This window comes from Ranitomeya variabilis, chromosome 2 (genome assembly GCF_051348905.1).
Source record: "Ranitomeya variabilis isolate aRanVar5 chromosome 2, aRanVar5.hap1, whole genome shotgun sequence".
Classification (NCBI taxonomy): domain Eukaryota; kingdom Metazoa; phylum Chordata; class Amphibia; order Anura; family Dendrobatidae; genus Ranitomeya; species Ranitomeya variabilis.
Genome location: NC_135233.1, coordinates 171,137,204 through 171,152,596, shown reverse-complemented (window position 1 = coordinate 171,152,596; position 15,393 = coordinate 171,137,204). Strand labels below are relative to the sequence as shown.

At 49.4% G+C, this 15,393-nt stretch overlaps 2 protein-coding genes across 3 annotated transcripts in view; one reads left to right on the top strand and one right to left on the bottom strand.

The window, feature by feature from the left end:
* The window catches only part of LOC143804768 (protein Mis18-alpha-like), a 69,504-nt gene extending 57,319 nt beyond the window's left edge, over positions 1–12,185 (bottom strand). The window contains exon 1 of the mRNA XM_077283167.1: positions 11,947–12,185. Coding sequence (XP_077139282.1) covers positions 11,947–12,151 — 205 coding nt within the window. The 5' untranslated portion in view covers positions 12,152–12,185. The remainder of the gene's footprint in view (positions 1–11,946) is intronic.
* Positions 12,186–12,333: 148 nt separating this feature from the next.
* The window catches only part of LOC143804767 (protein Mis18-alpha-like), an 83,381-nt gene continuing 80,321 nt past the window's right edge, over positions 12,334–15,393 (top strand). For both annotated transcript variants that reach the window (XM_077283166.1, XM_077283164.1), the window contains exon 1: positions 12,334–12,475. In XM_077283166.1, coding sequence (XP_077139281.1) covers positions 12,334–12,475 — 142 coding nt within the window. The remainder of the gene's footprint in view (positions 12,476–15,393) is intronic.

The window sequence follows — 15,393 nt, the reverse complement described above, 5'->3', positions numbered from 1 at the left end:
GGTCCTGGATTTATGGTCATACCATGTTTTTTGACTGGACTGGGTCGTTCGCTGATGTTCATTAGCCAAGGTAGCTAGCTGGGCGAGAGTCTCTGAACTCTAGAACGTAGGGAATGATGGGCGTTCCGGTATCTGCAATATCTCCCTCCAATTGTTCTTTCAGAAGAGTGAGAGGCCCACGGACCTTCTGCTCCCACAAAATGACTTTGTAACTCCCCAATGTCATTTCCAAGGAGGATATCTGCAGGAAGCCCTCCCATAATTCCAATCCAACAAAGTTTTTCTCCAAAACCATAATCCAAACGTACCAAAGCTCGCAGTATATATTTGCGGACACCCCCCACCAGGACAATGGGAATTCCCAGGCCCTGGTGAATTGCCTCGGGTCGAACCACACGGGGGTCAGCGATAGTCAGGAATGCCCCTGTGTCTCTAAATCCCGACACTTTGTATGCATCAATTAAGACATCCTGCAGGTGGCAATGCCATTGCTTTGTATTTCTGATGGACAGAGGCCGGAGTCCGTACACTCCAGGAGGGGTATCTCTGGTGTCGTGGTCGGTGGTCCACTCTGGTGGGGGTGGTGGTAGCTCTTCCTCAGGCGGGATGGAGTGCACAAGATGCTCTGTTGATCCCGCTGCTTGCCACCAGTTGTCACAGGGTCATACACCGATACCACACAATCAACAGAGCAAGAGTATAGTGAACAATTCCAAGACCTTTATTTAGGCAAAAATACTAAAGGTCCATATAATCCACCACACAAAGGATAAAATAGTCCAGAACACGAATGCAGTTCAGTTACAGAATAAAAGTCCAACAATCCAGCACAGAGGATAAGAGTCCATATTCCCTTCATTCTTTCTCTGACGTGCTGTCTTCACATCATGGTTCCACACAGGATCTGAATTCCCCCCAGCTCCTGTCCTCTCATGTCCAGGAGTAGTCAGACAGGTTGGGGTGGTTTTCAGGCCTCCCACACCTGACAAAGGTGCCTGGTGGATTAAGGCACTACAGGGGGTCATGGTTTCAACAAGCTAGTTCAATTTGTTATTAGCATATTAGCAAACAGGTTTATTCACTGACCCTGTGGAGAGATAACAGTGCAGGAATGTGGGGGCTGATATCAGATGGCAAACAGCAATTCATCAATTGGCAAATAACTCATCCTACAAGAGAACACCATGATAATCAGTAAAATATAAATATACACAAAATGATAAGCACATAACATATCCCACCATCACAGCCCCCAACTTATTTTCCTATGGGTACCGTCTCACAGTGGCACTTTGGTGGCTACGACGGTACGATCCGTGACGTTCCAGCGATATCCATACGATATCGCTGTGTCTGACACGCAGCAGCGATCAGGGACCCTGCTGAGAATCGTACGTCGTAGCAGATCGTTTGGAACGTCGCTGGATCTCCCGCTGTCATCACTGGATCGGTGTGTGTGACACCGATCCAGCGATGGGTTCGCTTGTAACCAGGGTAAACATCGGGTTACTAAGCGCAGGGCCGCGCTTAGTAACCCGATGTTTACCCTGGTTACCATCCTAAATGTAAAAAACAAACAAACAGTACATACTTACATTCCGGTGTCCATCAGGTCCCTCGCCGTCAGCTTCCCGCACTGACTGTGAGCGCCAGCCGGAAAGCAGGGCACAGCGGTGACGTCACCGCTGTGCTCTGCTTTTACTTTACGGCCGGCCGGCGCTTACACAGTCAGTGCGGGAAGCGGACGGCGAGGGACCTGACGGACACCGGAATGTAAGTATGTACTATTTTTTTTTTTTTTACATTTACGATGGTAACCAGGGTAAACATCGGGTTACTAAGCGCGGCCCTGCGCTTAGTAACCCGATGTTTACCCTGGTTACCCGGGGACTTCGGCATCGTTGGTCGCTGGAGAGCTGTCTGTGTGACAGCTCCCCAGCGACCACACAACTTACCAACGAGCACAGCCAGGTCATATCGCTGGTCGTGATCGTTGGTAAATCGTTTCGTGTAACGGTACCCTAAGGGTAACAAGAGAAATTGGACCCCAAAAGTTGTTGTGCAATTTGTCCTGAGTACGTTTATACCTCATGTGTGAGGGTAAACCACTGTTTGGGCGCACGGCAGAGCTCAGAAGGGTAGGAGCACCGTTTTACTTTTTCAACTCAGAATTGGCTGGAATTGAGATCGGACACCACATTGCGTTTGGAGAGCCCCTGATGTGCCTAAACAGTGGAAACACCCCAATTCTAACTCCAACCCTAACCCCAACACACCCCTAACCCCAACCCTATCCATAACCACACCCTTAACCTGAATACACCCCTGACCACAACCCTAATCCCATCCCTAACCCCAATCCCCAACACACCCCTAACCCTAATCTTAACCCCAACACACCCCTAACCCACCCCAACCGTACATGTAATCCAAACCCTAACCCCAACAGGAAAATGGAAATAAATACATTTTTTAACTTTATTATTTTTACCTAACTAAGGGGGTGATAAAGGGGGGTTTGATTTACTATTTATAGTGGGTTTTTATGTTTGGCAGCTGTCACACACTAAAAAAACGCTTTTTATTGCAAAAAATAGTTTTTTGCCACACCACATTTTGAGAACTATAATTTTTCCATATTTTGGCCCACAGTGTCATGTGAGGTCTTGTTTTTTGCGGGACGAGTTGCTGTTTTTATTGGTACAATTTTCGGGCACATGACATTTTTTTTTTTAAATTCGTTTATTAGTATTATTATTAATCGTATGAACATATATTTAAACATCATATAAGAATACATAAATGATAAACAGTGATTGAAAAGAACAAAGGAGCAGAAATCAGAGTCGGATATCGAGATTTTCTATGTATGCAATAACATTGTAATTTCCAGTATAGAAATCATTCTTGTCACCAGTATAAGCTCTGAGGGGACATTCCTGGACAATGTGCTGAATTGTTTGATGGTCAGCTCCACAGTCACAGGCAGGAGAGTCAGATTTTCCCCACTTATGCATAAGATCTGCACAGACACCAAAGTTTGTTCTGATACGATTCAAAGTGACCCAGGTTTTCCTTGGCAGATTGAAGCCTGGTGGTGGATTTTGAAAGTGAGGAAACGCTTGAGGCTCACTGTCTACTGCACTGACCCAAAGTTCACGCCATTTCTCTTCTAAATTGAAATCATGATCATACAGGGTAATTGCGGTTCGGATGGGTGGATGTCTTGATTTCAGTCGCTGTATTTGAACATCTTGGATATTTTGATGTATTGGGAGATTTTCATTATTCAATACTTTGGTGTATTCTTTAAGTAGGAGCTTTTGTCTTCTCAGATTTGCAGGTGCGATATGGGTCAAGACAGGTAACCAGTGGATGGGCGTAGGTCTGATAGCACCAGAAATTATGCGCATAGAGTTGTTCAACTGATTGTCGATTGCATTCACATGACAACTATTCAGCCATACTGGAGCACAATATTCTGCGGTAGAGTACACCAAGGCAAGGGTAGACGTTCAAAGACAGGTGTGGAGGAACCCCAGGAGGATCCGCAGAGTTTCTGAATAATATTGTTGCGTGCTTTCAGTTTCTGTGCCGTCTTTTCCAAGTGAGATTTGAAGGTTAGGCTTCTATCAAGGATTATGCCTAAATACTTGGGATTGAAGTTGTGTTTGACAAGTTGACCTTCAAAACATACTTTGAGTTCAGTCTTAGCACTTGCGTTATGTAAATGAAAGCAACATACTTCCGTTTTTTATGGATTGGGCTTTAGCCTCCATTGTCGAAAATACGTTCCCATTACACTAAGATCTTCTGTTAGGGCCTCCTCCGCTTCCTCCATTGTTTTGCTCACTGTAGCAAGTGCCCAGTCATCGGCGTATCCAAATTTCCGTGATATTGTGTCAGGAATGTCAGCTAGGTACAAAGCAAACAGGAGAGGTGCCAGCACTGATCCCTAGGCCAAACCATTGTTTAAGGTTTTCTTACAACTGGTTGAATCACCCATGATAAGTTGAAAGGTTCGATTTGCAATCATATTATTCAAGAGGTACATAATTTTCTTACATGGAATCACCTTCAGAAACTTATATAGAAGTCCTTCCCTCCACACAGTGTCATATGCGGCAGAAAGATCGATGAACGCCACTGAAACCTTCTTGTTCTTTTGAAATTCAGCTTCAATTAAAGTTGTCAAGGCTAAAACTTGGTCACTGCAGTTTCGAGCAGGTCTAAAGCCGGCTTGCTCTATAGGTATGGAGTCAAAAATCTTTAAAATTGATCTTGTTATAGATTAAGCGTTTTAACAGCTTGTAAAGGCAGCTCAATAAAGCAATGGGTCTATAGCTTGACGGATTATCTTCAGGCTTCCCAGGTTTTAACGATGCAATGATCTTGGCGTGTTTTAATTTACTGGGGACTTGAGCATTCTCCATGATATCTGAGAAGAACTTTGGCAACCATTTTTTCGCAAAAGGTCCACAATTTTTGAGAAATTCAGGATGAATCCCATCAAATCCAGGAGCTTTGTTACTTTTAGTATCAACGAGGACGTGGGTACGATTATTAGTTCCAGAATAAAACAGACATTGCACACATTTGCAGTTATTATTAATACAAATGATTGCAGAATATCGTCATATCCAAAGTTTACAGGGGTAATAAACTGTGCATGTTAAATCATTAAATTATACGTATTATACAACTTTAACCATCAGTAGTAAGTCGCCGAAAGGAAAAACAGACTGAAAACCTGCTCTGTAAGCGATGCCCCCAAAAACCACTAGCCCACCTTCCTGTGTAAGTGTCTAGTCAGTGTAGACTATAGAGTATGATAAGAGGAATTCCATCTAGCTCATATCTTCTCAAATTTACCTGGACATCCTCTATTTTGGTACATTGTTCTTTCATACGGGATAATCGAATTCACCAGGTCAATCCAAACTCTGAGAGTCAGGGGGAACCACCCATCCACCTCAACGCCAATACCTTCCGTGCCAAAAAAAAGCGTCTCTCGGAGGAAAATCCCAGGTCTCCGTATCCCACGGCCCATGACATTTTTGATCGCTTTTTATTATGATTTTTGGGAGGCAGAATGAACAAAAACCAGCAATTCATGAATTTCTTTTGGGTGGGGAGTTTATACCGTTACGCGTGTGGTAAAAATAGTAGAGCAGTTTTATTCTTCGGATTAGTACGATTATGGCGATACCTCATTTATATCTTTTTTTAATGTTTTGGCGCTTTTATACAATAAAAAATATTTCATAAAAAATACGGTAATTATTTTGCATCGCTTTATTCTGAGAGCTATAACTTATCTTTTCGCTAATGGCAGCTCGTTTTTTGCGGGACAAGATGATGTTTTAGCGGTACCATATTTATTTCATTCTTTTTGATTGCGTGTTATTCCACTTTTTGTTCAGCTGTATGATGATAAAGCATTGTTTTTTGCTTTTTTTAAAAAATTTTTTACACTGTTCACTGAAGACATTAACTAGTGGGACAGTTTTATAGGTCGGGTCGTTACTGACGCGGGGTATACCAAATATGTGTACTTTTATTTATTTTTTTTATTTACATAAAGAAAATTTATTGGAATAATATTTATTTTCTTTATTTAGGATTATGATTGGCGGCGCCCATTGAATTTGCAATATTCACATAACACAGCCGAACGTCATTGGAGTCAATGGGAGTAGAAATGACCGAATATGTTCGGAATCGATTGTCAAACATAAATTCGGCACAAATAGGGTACCAATATGGCACAAATATGACAAATTCAAATTTGGAGACTGATTCCAAACATATTTGCTCAACTCTACTCACTACACATCTAGATAAGTTTGCTAAGGGATCTACCATATTTTCCGGCGTATAAGACGACTGGGCGTATAAGACGACCCCCCAACTTTACCAGTTAAAATATAAAATCTTCTTAAAAGTCGGGGGTCTTCTTATACACCCTATGTCGTCTTATAGGGCCGGTGAATATGTGCCTTTTTTTTTTTGGGGGGGGGGGGGGGTGGTCTTGATGACGACGAGGGGGCGTCTCACAGGAAAGTGAGTATCCCCCATTACCTCATCGTAGCGCTGCAGCGTGGGGTCTCTGTGCTGGGAGCGGCGGCTGCTGTGCTGTGGGGCGGCGGCTCCTCTCCTGCAGTGTGGGGCCTCTGGTGCTGTGGGGCGGCGGCGTATCTTCATGCAGTCGGGGCTCTTCCGGCATCTCCTTAAAGCCCGGAGGCCCCGCTGGCAGCTCCATCGGTACAATGCGGTGGCCTCAGGGAAAATGGCCGCTGCTCAGATTCAGATCTCGTCCCGAGATCTCAGGAGACGAGATCTGAATCTGAGCAGCGGCCATTTTCCCGGAGGCAGCTCAATAGGTGCGATGCGGTGGCCTCCGGGAAAATGGCCGCTGGGGGAGGCGCATGCTCAGATTCAGATCTCGTCCCGAGATCTCGGGACACGAGATCTGAATCTGAGTAGCGGCCATTTTCCCGGAGGCCACCGCATTGTACCGATGGAGCTGCCAGCGGGGCCTCCGAGCTTTAAGGAGATGCCGGAGGAGCCCCGACTGCATGAAGATACGCCGCCGCCCCACAGCACCAGAGGCCCCACACTGCAGAAGAGGAGCCGCCGCCCCACAGCACAGCAGCCGCCGCTCCCAGCACAGAGACCCCACGCTGCAGCGCTATGATGAGGTAATGGGGGATACTCACTTTCCTGTGAGACGCCCCCTCGTCGTCATCAGGACCACTCCCCCCCCCCCCACCCACCATATACACCCGGCGTACAAGGCGATACCCGGCGTATAAGACGACCCCCGACTTTTAAGAAGATTTTCAGGGGTTAAAAAGTCGTCTTATACGCCGGAAAATACGGTAGTTTCCAAAATGGGGTCACTTGCAGGCGGTCTCCACTGCTTCAGCACATCAGGAGTTTTGCAAACGTTACACGGTGTCTGATAATTATTCCAGCAAATTTTACATTCTAAATGCCAGACGGAACTCCTTCCCTTCCGAGCTCTGCCGTCTGCCCAAACAGTGGTTTCCACACATATGGGGTATTGGCATGCTCAAGAGAAATCGCACAACAAATTTTAGGGTCAATTTTTTCTGGTTACACTTGCAAAAGAAGTAGTTCTAAAGTATAATTTCTGTGAAAAAAGGTAAATGTTCATTTTTTCCTTCTACATTTCATTAATTCCTGTGAAGCACCTGAATGGTTAAGAAATTTCTTGAATGTGGTTTTGAGCACCTTGAAGGGTGCAGTTTTTAGAATGGTGTCACAGTTTGATATTTGTCATATAGGCCCCTCAAAGTGACTATAAATGTGACGTGGTCCATAAACAAAACAAAAAACGATTTTGTTGGAAAAATGAGAAACCGCTGATCAACTTCTAACTTCCTAACAAAAAAAAAGTGCTGATGTAAAGCAGACATGTGGGAAATGTTATTTATTAACTATTTTGTGTGATAGAACTTTGATTTAAAGGCAAAAAAAATAGAAGTTTGAAAATCGATATATTGACTAATTTCTGTTTTTGTTGTTTTCAGAAATAAACAAGTCATATCAAAGAAAAAGTTCCACTATGATGAAGTATAATATGTCATGACAAAAAGAAATCTCACAAATAGTGGGATCCATTGAAGAGTTCCCGAGTTATTACAACATAGTCAGAATTGTAGAATTTGGCCCAGTCATGAAGGTGAAAGCAGGCTTCAGGATAAGGGTATGTTCCCACGGTCAGTAAACGCAGCGTTTTGGACCCCGCGTTCACCCTCAGTGGCCAGATGTTACAGCACAGTGGATGATCCCATCTCCACTATGCGTACGGAGACGCCTCCGACTTCCCTGTGGAGACGGACATGCGGCGCCTCTTTCCAGACTGCAGCATGTCAATTTATGTAGTGGAGAAGCTCGGTCTCCGCTGCGTAAATTACCCATTCACTATCATTAGATGCGGTAACACCGAATTCTCTTTCTAGTCACATGCATATCAAGTGCGAGAACCAGTAGCGTAGCTACCAGGGGGGCAGAGGGGGCGGTCGCCCCGGGCCCTGTGCTCTGAGGGGGCCCACCCGGAGCTACGCTACTGTCAGGGCCGGCGTTAGGGGCCCCTGCCTAGTCCGGTCAATGATTATCTTTCATTTCCCCTGCGTTTGTACTGTGTATGTAGCTAAAGTAACATGCACGGTACAAACACTCACAGGGGTCAGCAGAGAGAAGAGAAGGCCTCCAATCAGAGTGCAGGGAGTGAGTCATGTGATCGCTCTTCTGCAGTCTGTGGAGGAGAGGGGGAAGGGAGGTCACTCACCGCTCACCCAATCCCGGCTGAGCGCGCTCTGCTCAAAGCTCCTGTGCTGCAGAGAAGTGATCAGCTCCAGCTCCAGCAGCCGCCGGGGACGCAGGGGGACTCTGCCTCTGACTGTGAGCTGAGCTCACTGCCTACACATCATGCACATGCAGCATCTGACTTGGAGGAGCCTGAGGAGCAGCCCCCAGGACCAGAGGACACTCTCCACACAGCATGATGAGTATCTTGGCACATGTCATTTGCTTTTTGATATGTCTGATCTGTTGCCTTGAATACATACATACAGGCACAGTATATAAAGCAATGAAGGTTCTTAAAAGGAACCTGTCACCCCGTTTTTTAAAGATGAGATAAAAATAGCGTTAAATAGGGGCAGAGCTGGGCGTTACATTAGTGTCTTTTTTGTGCCTTTATTCCCCAGCTATGCTGCCGAAATACCTTTGTAAAGTCGCCGTTTTGGGCTGTCACTCACGCTGGTCTGGTCAAATGGGCGTGGTGACAGCGCTGTTTCTTCCCCCAGACCTTGCTTATCTGTCCGTTGGTGGCGTAGTGGTTTGCGCATGTCCAGCTGCCGAATCCACTGCGCAGGTGAAGGAAAAGAGCGCGATCTGCGCTGTTCCCCTGGTGATCGGTGGGGGCGGCCATCTTCCTGAGGCCGCGCGTGCGCAGATGGGAGTGCTCTGCTGCACGGGGCTTCAGGAAAATGGCCGCGGGATGCCGCGCGTGCGCAGATGGAGATCGCAGCGGCCATTTTCCTGAAGCCCCAGGAAGCCGAGCACTCCATCTGCGCACGCGTGGCCTCAGGAAGATGGCCGCCCCCACCGATCACCAGGGGAACAGCGCAGATCGCGCTCCTTTCCTTCACCTGTGCAGTGGATTCGTCAGCTGGACATGCGCACACCACTACGCCACCAACGGACAGATAAGCAAGGTCTGGGGGAAGAAACAGCGCTGTCACCACGCCCATTTGACCAGACCAGCGTGAGTGACAGCCCAAAATGGCGACTTTACAAAGGTATTTCGGCAGCATAGCTGGGGAATAAAGGCACAAAAAAGACACTAATGTAAAGCACAGCTCTGCCCCTATTTAACGCTATTTTTATCTCATCTTTAAAAAACGGGGTGACAGGTTCCCTTTAAACTTGTATGTCTTGTTTATCCTGCAATCTGGACAGACACTGAACACTGACATGTGATCGATAAGTGTCTTCGCACATAATTTATTTACTGCTGATTAGCTTATGAGAAGGAGAATGGTTATTTTCTTAAGTTTGCGAGCGGCTGGAATCTTGCAGGACAGCTTTTACATGTGGGATCCTGTCACCATATAAGGTCCGGCCAGCATCTGTGCGCCCTCACATAGAGAGCATTCTAGGACACTATGTCCCCAATCCTCTATGCAAGGCACAAAAAAGAGCTGTTATTATACTCACGGATGGCGCAGTCTGGGCGTCACAGTCTTGATCCGACCCTCTTCCTGTGATCGCTGTCCCTCTTCGTGTGGAAGATGCGTCCTACATCATGCATTCAGTGTCCTCTATCGCACTCTCATGCAGGCGCACTTCTCTTTGCCCTGCTGAAGTCAGAGCACAGTATTGTAGTGCGCATGCGCCGGCTTTATTTCCAGGTAATCAGCGCCCTTTGGCCTTTCCTGGCGCACATGCACTACAGTACTTGGCTCTGCTTTCAGCAGCCCACAGAGAAGTGTGCCTGCACAGGAGCGTAATGGGTGACACTGTGTGGATGACGTAGAATGTGTCATCCAGATGAAGCAGTAATGGAGGATGGCGATCTTAAGTCAAGACCAGCTATGCCTTGGTGAGAGCCATTGGTGAGTATGAGAGGTCATTTTTATGCCTTGCGGAGGGGATTGGGGACACATTTACAGCCTTCCTTATAGAGGCTGCCTATGGGAGCTGCATTATACTATAAAGTCTTCCTATGTGAAGGGCATTATACTATAGGGTCTGCCTATGGGGAGTGCATGATACTATATGGAGGCCTATGGGGAATGTATTATACCATATTGAGGACTATCTGGTGTATTATGCTATATGGAGGCTATCTAGAGGGCCATCATTCAGTGTGGAGATTACAGCGACGGGGCCATCATACAGTGTTGGAGCCAGTTTGGGGGATATTAACGGGTCAGTATATACAGTGAGGGGGCATCATACTGTGTATAGGGGAGCTGTACAGTGGGGAAGACTCGGGACTTTATTAAATGTAAAGTGGGCACTTATTGTTACAGGGGAACTCAGGTTACTGTGACTATCAAAGGGTCACACAGAGGGCATTATTACTTTCTAGGGGACAAAATGTGGGCTCTGTTTTCTAGGGCACTTGCACCTGGCATTACTATATTATAGAGGGGTGCTTTAGAATTTAGAGGGCACAGAGAACCACACAGCAGGTGCAGTAATAGGGACACATATGGCAGCAGTGGCTCAGTATTGGGGTATCAGGGTCAGTAATAGGGACACGTACAGCAGCAGCGGCTCAGTATTCGGGTATCAGGTGCAGTAATAGGGACACATACGGCAGCAGTAGCTCAGTATTGGGGTATCAGGGGCAGTAATAGGGACACATACGGCAGCAGCGGCTCAGTATTGGGGTATCAGGGGCAGTAATAGGGACACATGGCAGCAGCGGCTCAGTATTGGGGTATCAGTGCAGTAATAGGGACACATACGGCAGCAGCGGCTCAGTATTGGGGTATCAGGGGCAGTAATAAGGACACATACGGCAGTAGCGGCTCTGTATTGGGGTATCAGCAGGATGAGGGGTTTGTGCAGGTTGGGAATAGATGGTGATGGTGCTGGAATGTGAGAAGTGAAATGTGTCTTTGTTGTATTCTCTGCAGATGAGTTGTAGCTGGAAGAAGTTGCCATGTCGGTCTGGGCCAGATGGAAAAGACGGGAAAAATGAACAATTCTATCAGAAAGAACGTCAGAGGTAAGTCATTATCTGTAACTGTGCAGTGATCTCTTATATGTTCTGTAAGACTGGTATTTACCACTGACCATATGGCGGTAATATCAATGTTGGTCTTTATATAGAGATTATCTTCAGTAACAGCGCGGTCATCTGCTGAGGTTCTCCTCCACTATTAGGGCGCATCACTGAATTGTAATGAAGGTTACCTGGTTAGGGGCCCACTCAGAAGCTTCGCCCCCCCTGGACCAAAACCCTAGCTACGCCTCTGGCGAGAACGCAACTTACTACCCATGAGAACTAATGTAAGGCTACGTTCACATTTGCGGTGTGCGCCGCAGCGTCGCCGCCGCAACGCACAGCGCAAATGTGAACACATGCACAACGCAGCTTTTTGCGCCGCATGCGTCCTTTTTTTCATTGATTTTGGACGCAGCAAAAATGCAACTTGCTGCGTCCTCCGCGACCCGACGCGGGCGCCGCAGGGACGCATGCGGCGCAAAAAGCAAGTGCACCGCATGTCCATGCGCCCCCATGTTAAATATAGGGGCACATGATGCATGCGGCGCCGCTGCGGCGCCCGCCGCTGCGGCGGGCGCCGCTAATGTGAACGTAGCCTAAAAAATGTCTTCCATTGTGTCCACGGCAGTTCTCGCGGAGAGCTCAGCGGCTGCTCCCAGCGCGGAGGCTCCTACCTTTCAGATAGACGAAGTTTCCGCCACAAAACACATCCATACAGTCGCCCGAGTCTCCTATCGGCAGGCGGCACTGCTTACAGAAGTACAATGTCTTAAGGCTGTTATCAGGCTGAAACATGGCCACTTGGTAGCTGCTTGTCCCGGCCACTTGGTAGCTGCTTGTCCCGGCCACTTCCCAGCCGCTCGTCCAACTCTGCGCCATGGCTGCAACGTTCCGTCCCAACGGCTGAGGCGGCAGCCAGCCCCGCTCTGCTTCCTACACCAGCTGTGCAGCGCACGGAGGTATAGGCCCCGCCCCTTCCTGTGACGTCATCTCTCACTGAACCAACTGCAGATTGTCCGCGGTCTCTGAATTTGCGTCCTGCAGATCCGGCACCAGCAGACATGGCAGAGTCACCGAGCCAAGCCAGCGGCGCCGAGGCGGAGGACCATGTGCTGTTCATGTGCCAGAGCTGTAAAGCGCCTATTGGTGACTCGGGAGACCAGCAGGACGATAACAAGGAAGAAAACCTCATTCTGCTGAGCGGTAATGGAGTGTGTGACCGGGCGGCGCCCTGACTGACAGGCGGCTCTGTAGCCATAAGTACAAGTGCGCTTAGCCCTCCGGCAGTGTTCATAACCCTGCACTGCTCCCTCTCCTCACCCCGTCTGTTGTGCCAGTGTCCCCCGTACCCTGCACTGCTCCCTCTCCTCACCCCGTCTGTTGTGCCAGTGTCCCCCGTACCCTGCACTGCTCCCTCTCCTCACCCCGTCTGTTGTGCCAGTGTCCCCCGTACCCTGCATTGCCCCCTCTCCTCACCCCGTCTGTTGTGCCAGTGTACCCCGTACCCTGCATTGCCCCCTCTCCTCACCCGTCTGTTGTGCCAGTGTCCCACGTACCCTGCATTGCCCCCTCTCCTCACCCCGTCTGTTGTGCCAGTGTCCCCCGTACCCTGCATTGTCCCCTCTCCTCGTCTGTTGTGCCAGTGTCCCACGTACCCTGCATTGCCCCCTCTCCTCACCCCGTCTGTTGTGCCAGTGTCCCCCGTACCCTGCACTGTCCCCTCTCCTCGCCCCGTCTGTTGTGCCAGTGTCCCCCGTACCCTGCATTGTCCCCTCTCCTCGTCTGTTGTGCCAGTGTCCCCCGTACCCTGCACTGTCCCCTCTCCTCGCCCCGTCTGTTGTGCCAGTGTCCCCCGTACCCTGCATTGTCCCCTCTCCTCGTCTGTTGTGCCAGTGTCCCCCGTACCCTGCATTGCCCCCTCTCCTCACCCCGTCTGTTGTGCCAGTGTCCCACGTACCCTGCATTGTCCCCTCTCCTCGTCTGTTGTGCCAGTGTCCCCCGTACCCTGCACTGCCCCCTCTCCTCACCCTGTCTGTTGTGCCAGTGTCCCCCGTACCCTGCATTGTCCCCTCTCCTCGTCTGTTGTGCCAGTGTCCCCCGTACCCTGCATTGCCCCCTCTCCTCACCCTGTCTGTTGTGCCAGTGTCCCCCGTACCCTGCACTGTCCCCTCTCCTCGCCCCGTCTGTTGTGCCAGTGTGCCCCGTACCCTGCACTGTCCCCTCTCCTCGCCCCGTCTGTTGTGCCAGTGTCCCCCGTACCCTGCATTGCCCCCTCTCCTCACCCTGTCTGTTGTGCCAGTGTCCCCCGTACCCTGCATTGCCCCCTCTCCTCGCCCCGTCTGTTGTGCCAGTGTCCCCCGTACCCTGCACTGTCCCCTCTTCTCGCCCCGTCTGTTGTGCCAGTGTGCCCCGTACCCTGCACTGCCCCCTGTCCTCACCCTGTCTGTTGTGCCAGTGTCTCACGTACCCTGCATTGCCCCCTCTCCTCGCCCCGTCTGTTGTGCCAGTGTCCCCCGTACCCTGCATTGCCCCCTCTCCTCGCCCCGTCTGTTGTGCCAGTGTCCCACGTACCCTGCATTGTCCCCTCTCCTCGTCTGTTGTGCCAGTGTCCCCCGTACCCTGCACTGCCCCCTCTCCTCGCCCCGTCTGTTGTGCCAGTGTCCCCCGTACCCTGCACTGCCCCCTCTCCTCACCCGTCTGTTGTGCCAGTGTCCCCCGTACCCTGCACTGCCCCCTCTCCTCACCCTTGTCTGTTGTGCCAGTGTCCCCCGTACCCTGCATTGCCCCCTCTCCTCACCCCGTCTGTTGTGCCAGTGTCCCCCGTACCCTGCACTGCCCCCTCTCCTCACCCTTGTCTGTTGTGCCAGTGTCCCCTGTACCCTGCATTGCCCCCTCTCCTCACCCCGTCTGTTGTGCCAGTGTCCCCCGTATCCTGCATTGCCCCCTCTCCTCGTCCGTTGTGCCAGTGCCCCCCCCTCTCCTCGTCCCATCTGTTGTGCCAATATGACAATAGCTCATACATCCACATTGCCCACTATCCCCTTTATCCCAAAATGCAAGAGTGGCACCTCTTCACCACTTCAGTTGGTTTCCTGTCCTTGAGGAGTGAACCCTGTTAAAACAGAAACAGAAGAAAGAGATTATTCCCAGAACTGGGCCGGTCGGTTTCTGGCAGGGCACATTCTTCTGCAGCCAGGGACCTGGAAGCTCTCTGGTGGGTCCAAAGGAACCTGTTCCATCAGACATGCGCAAGTGGCAGCACCACTGTTACTTAATGGTTGCCTGGTGGCCGCATGTCCTGTATAACGTTTTCGCAATCAGGAAGTTACACCCTGATGACGCACACCAGTGAAAAAGGAAAAAAAGTGGTAGCAGAGACCCATGTTTTCTAGCATGTCTACACCTACTTTGTTGTACCTGGCTGTGCATATGCAGGGCGTGCCCCCTGATGACGAGCACGCTGGGGGTTTGGAGGAGGCGTCCACGAGCTGTAGCTGGTTCCCCATTTTAAATGGGGTCTGACTGCAGAAAGAGCACTTTGGCTCCGGCTCTCCTTCCCATATATGATGGAAGAACAACAACAGTCAGTTACACGAGTAGCAGAAGAAGTAATAGTAAGGCCAGCCAGTGGAGCAGAGAGAGTCGTGAGTAGAGATGAGCGAATTTAATCGGGTCAGGGCTTATTCAGCAAGCTATAGCACTTGTCGAGTAAGCTGCAGAGGGAACCTGCCTTCCTGAATCGCGCTGGTTAATCAGCTGTTCGGCTCCGCAGCTACATGTCGCAGCTGTGTGACAGTCACGACACATGCATGGACAACATTTATCCAGGGCAAATGCTGATGCGTACGGTTCTCTGCATACCGCCCTGTGCAGGCTCAGCTCAGGTGGAGTCTCTCTAATGTCTCTGTTGAGCTCCAAGACACATCCGGTCTGCTCTGCTTTCCAGCAGTCTAAGGTGAACACCTAGCCTGCTCATGTGCAGAGTTCTCCAAGTGCCCTAATCAAGAACTGGGTTTGCTACAACCTAACCTGAAGGGGCTGTACAGATTCCTGAGTTAGGTAATTTAAATGCAGTCTATAAGATTGGCTATTAAACTGGTTCTAGATTGCTATATAGTAGT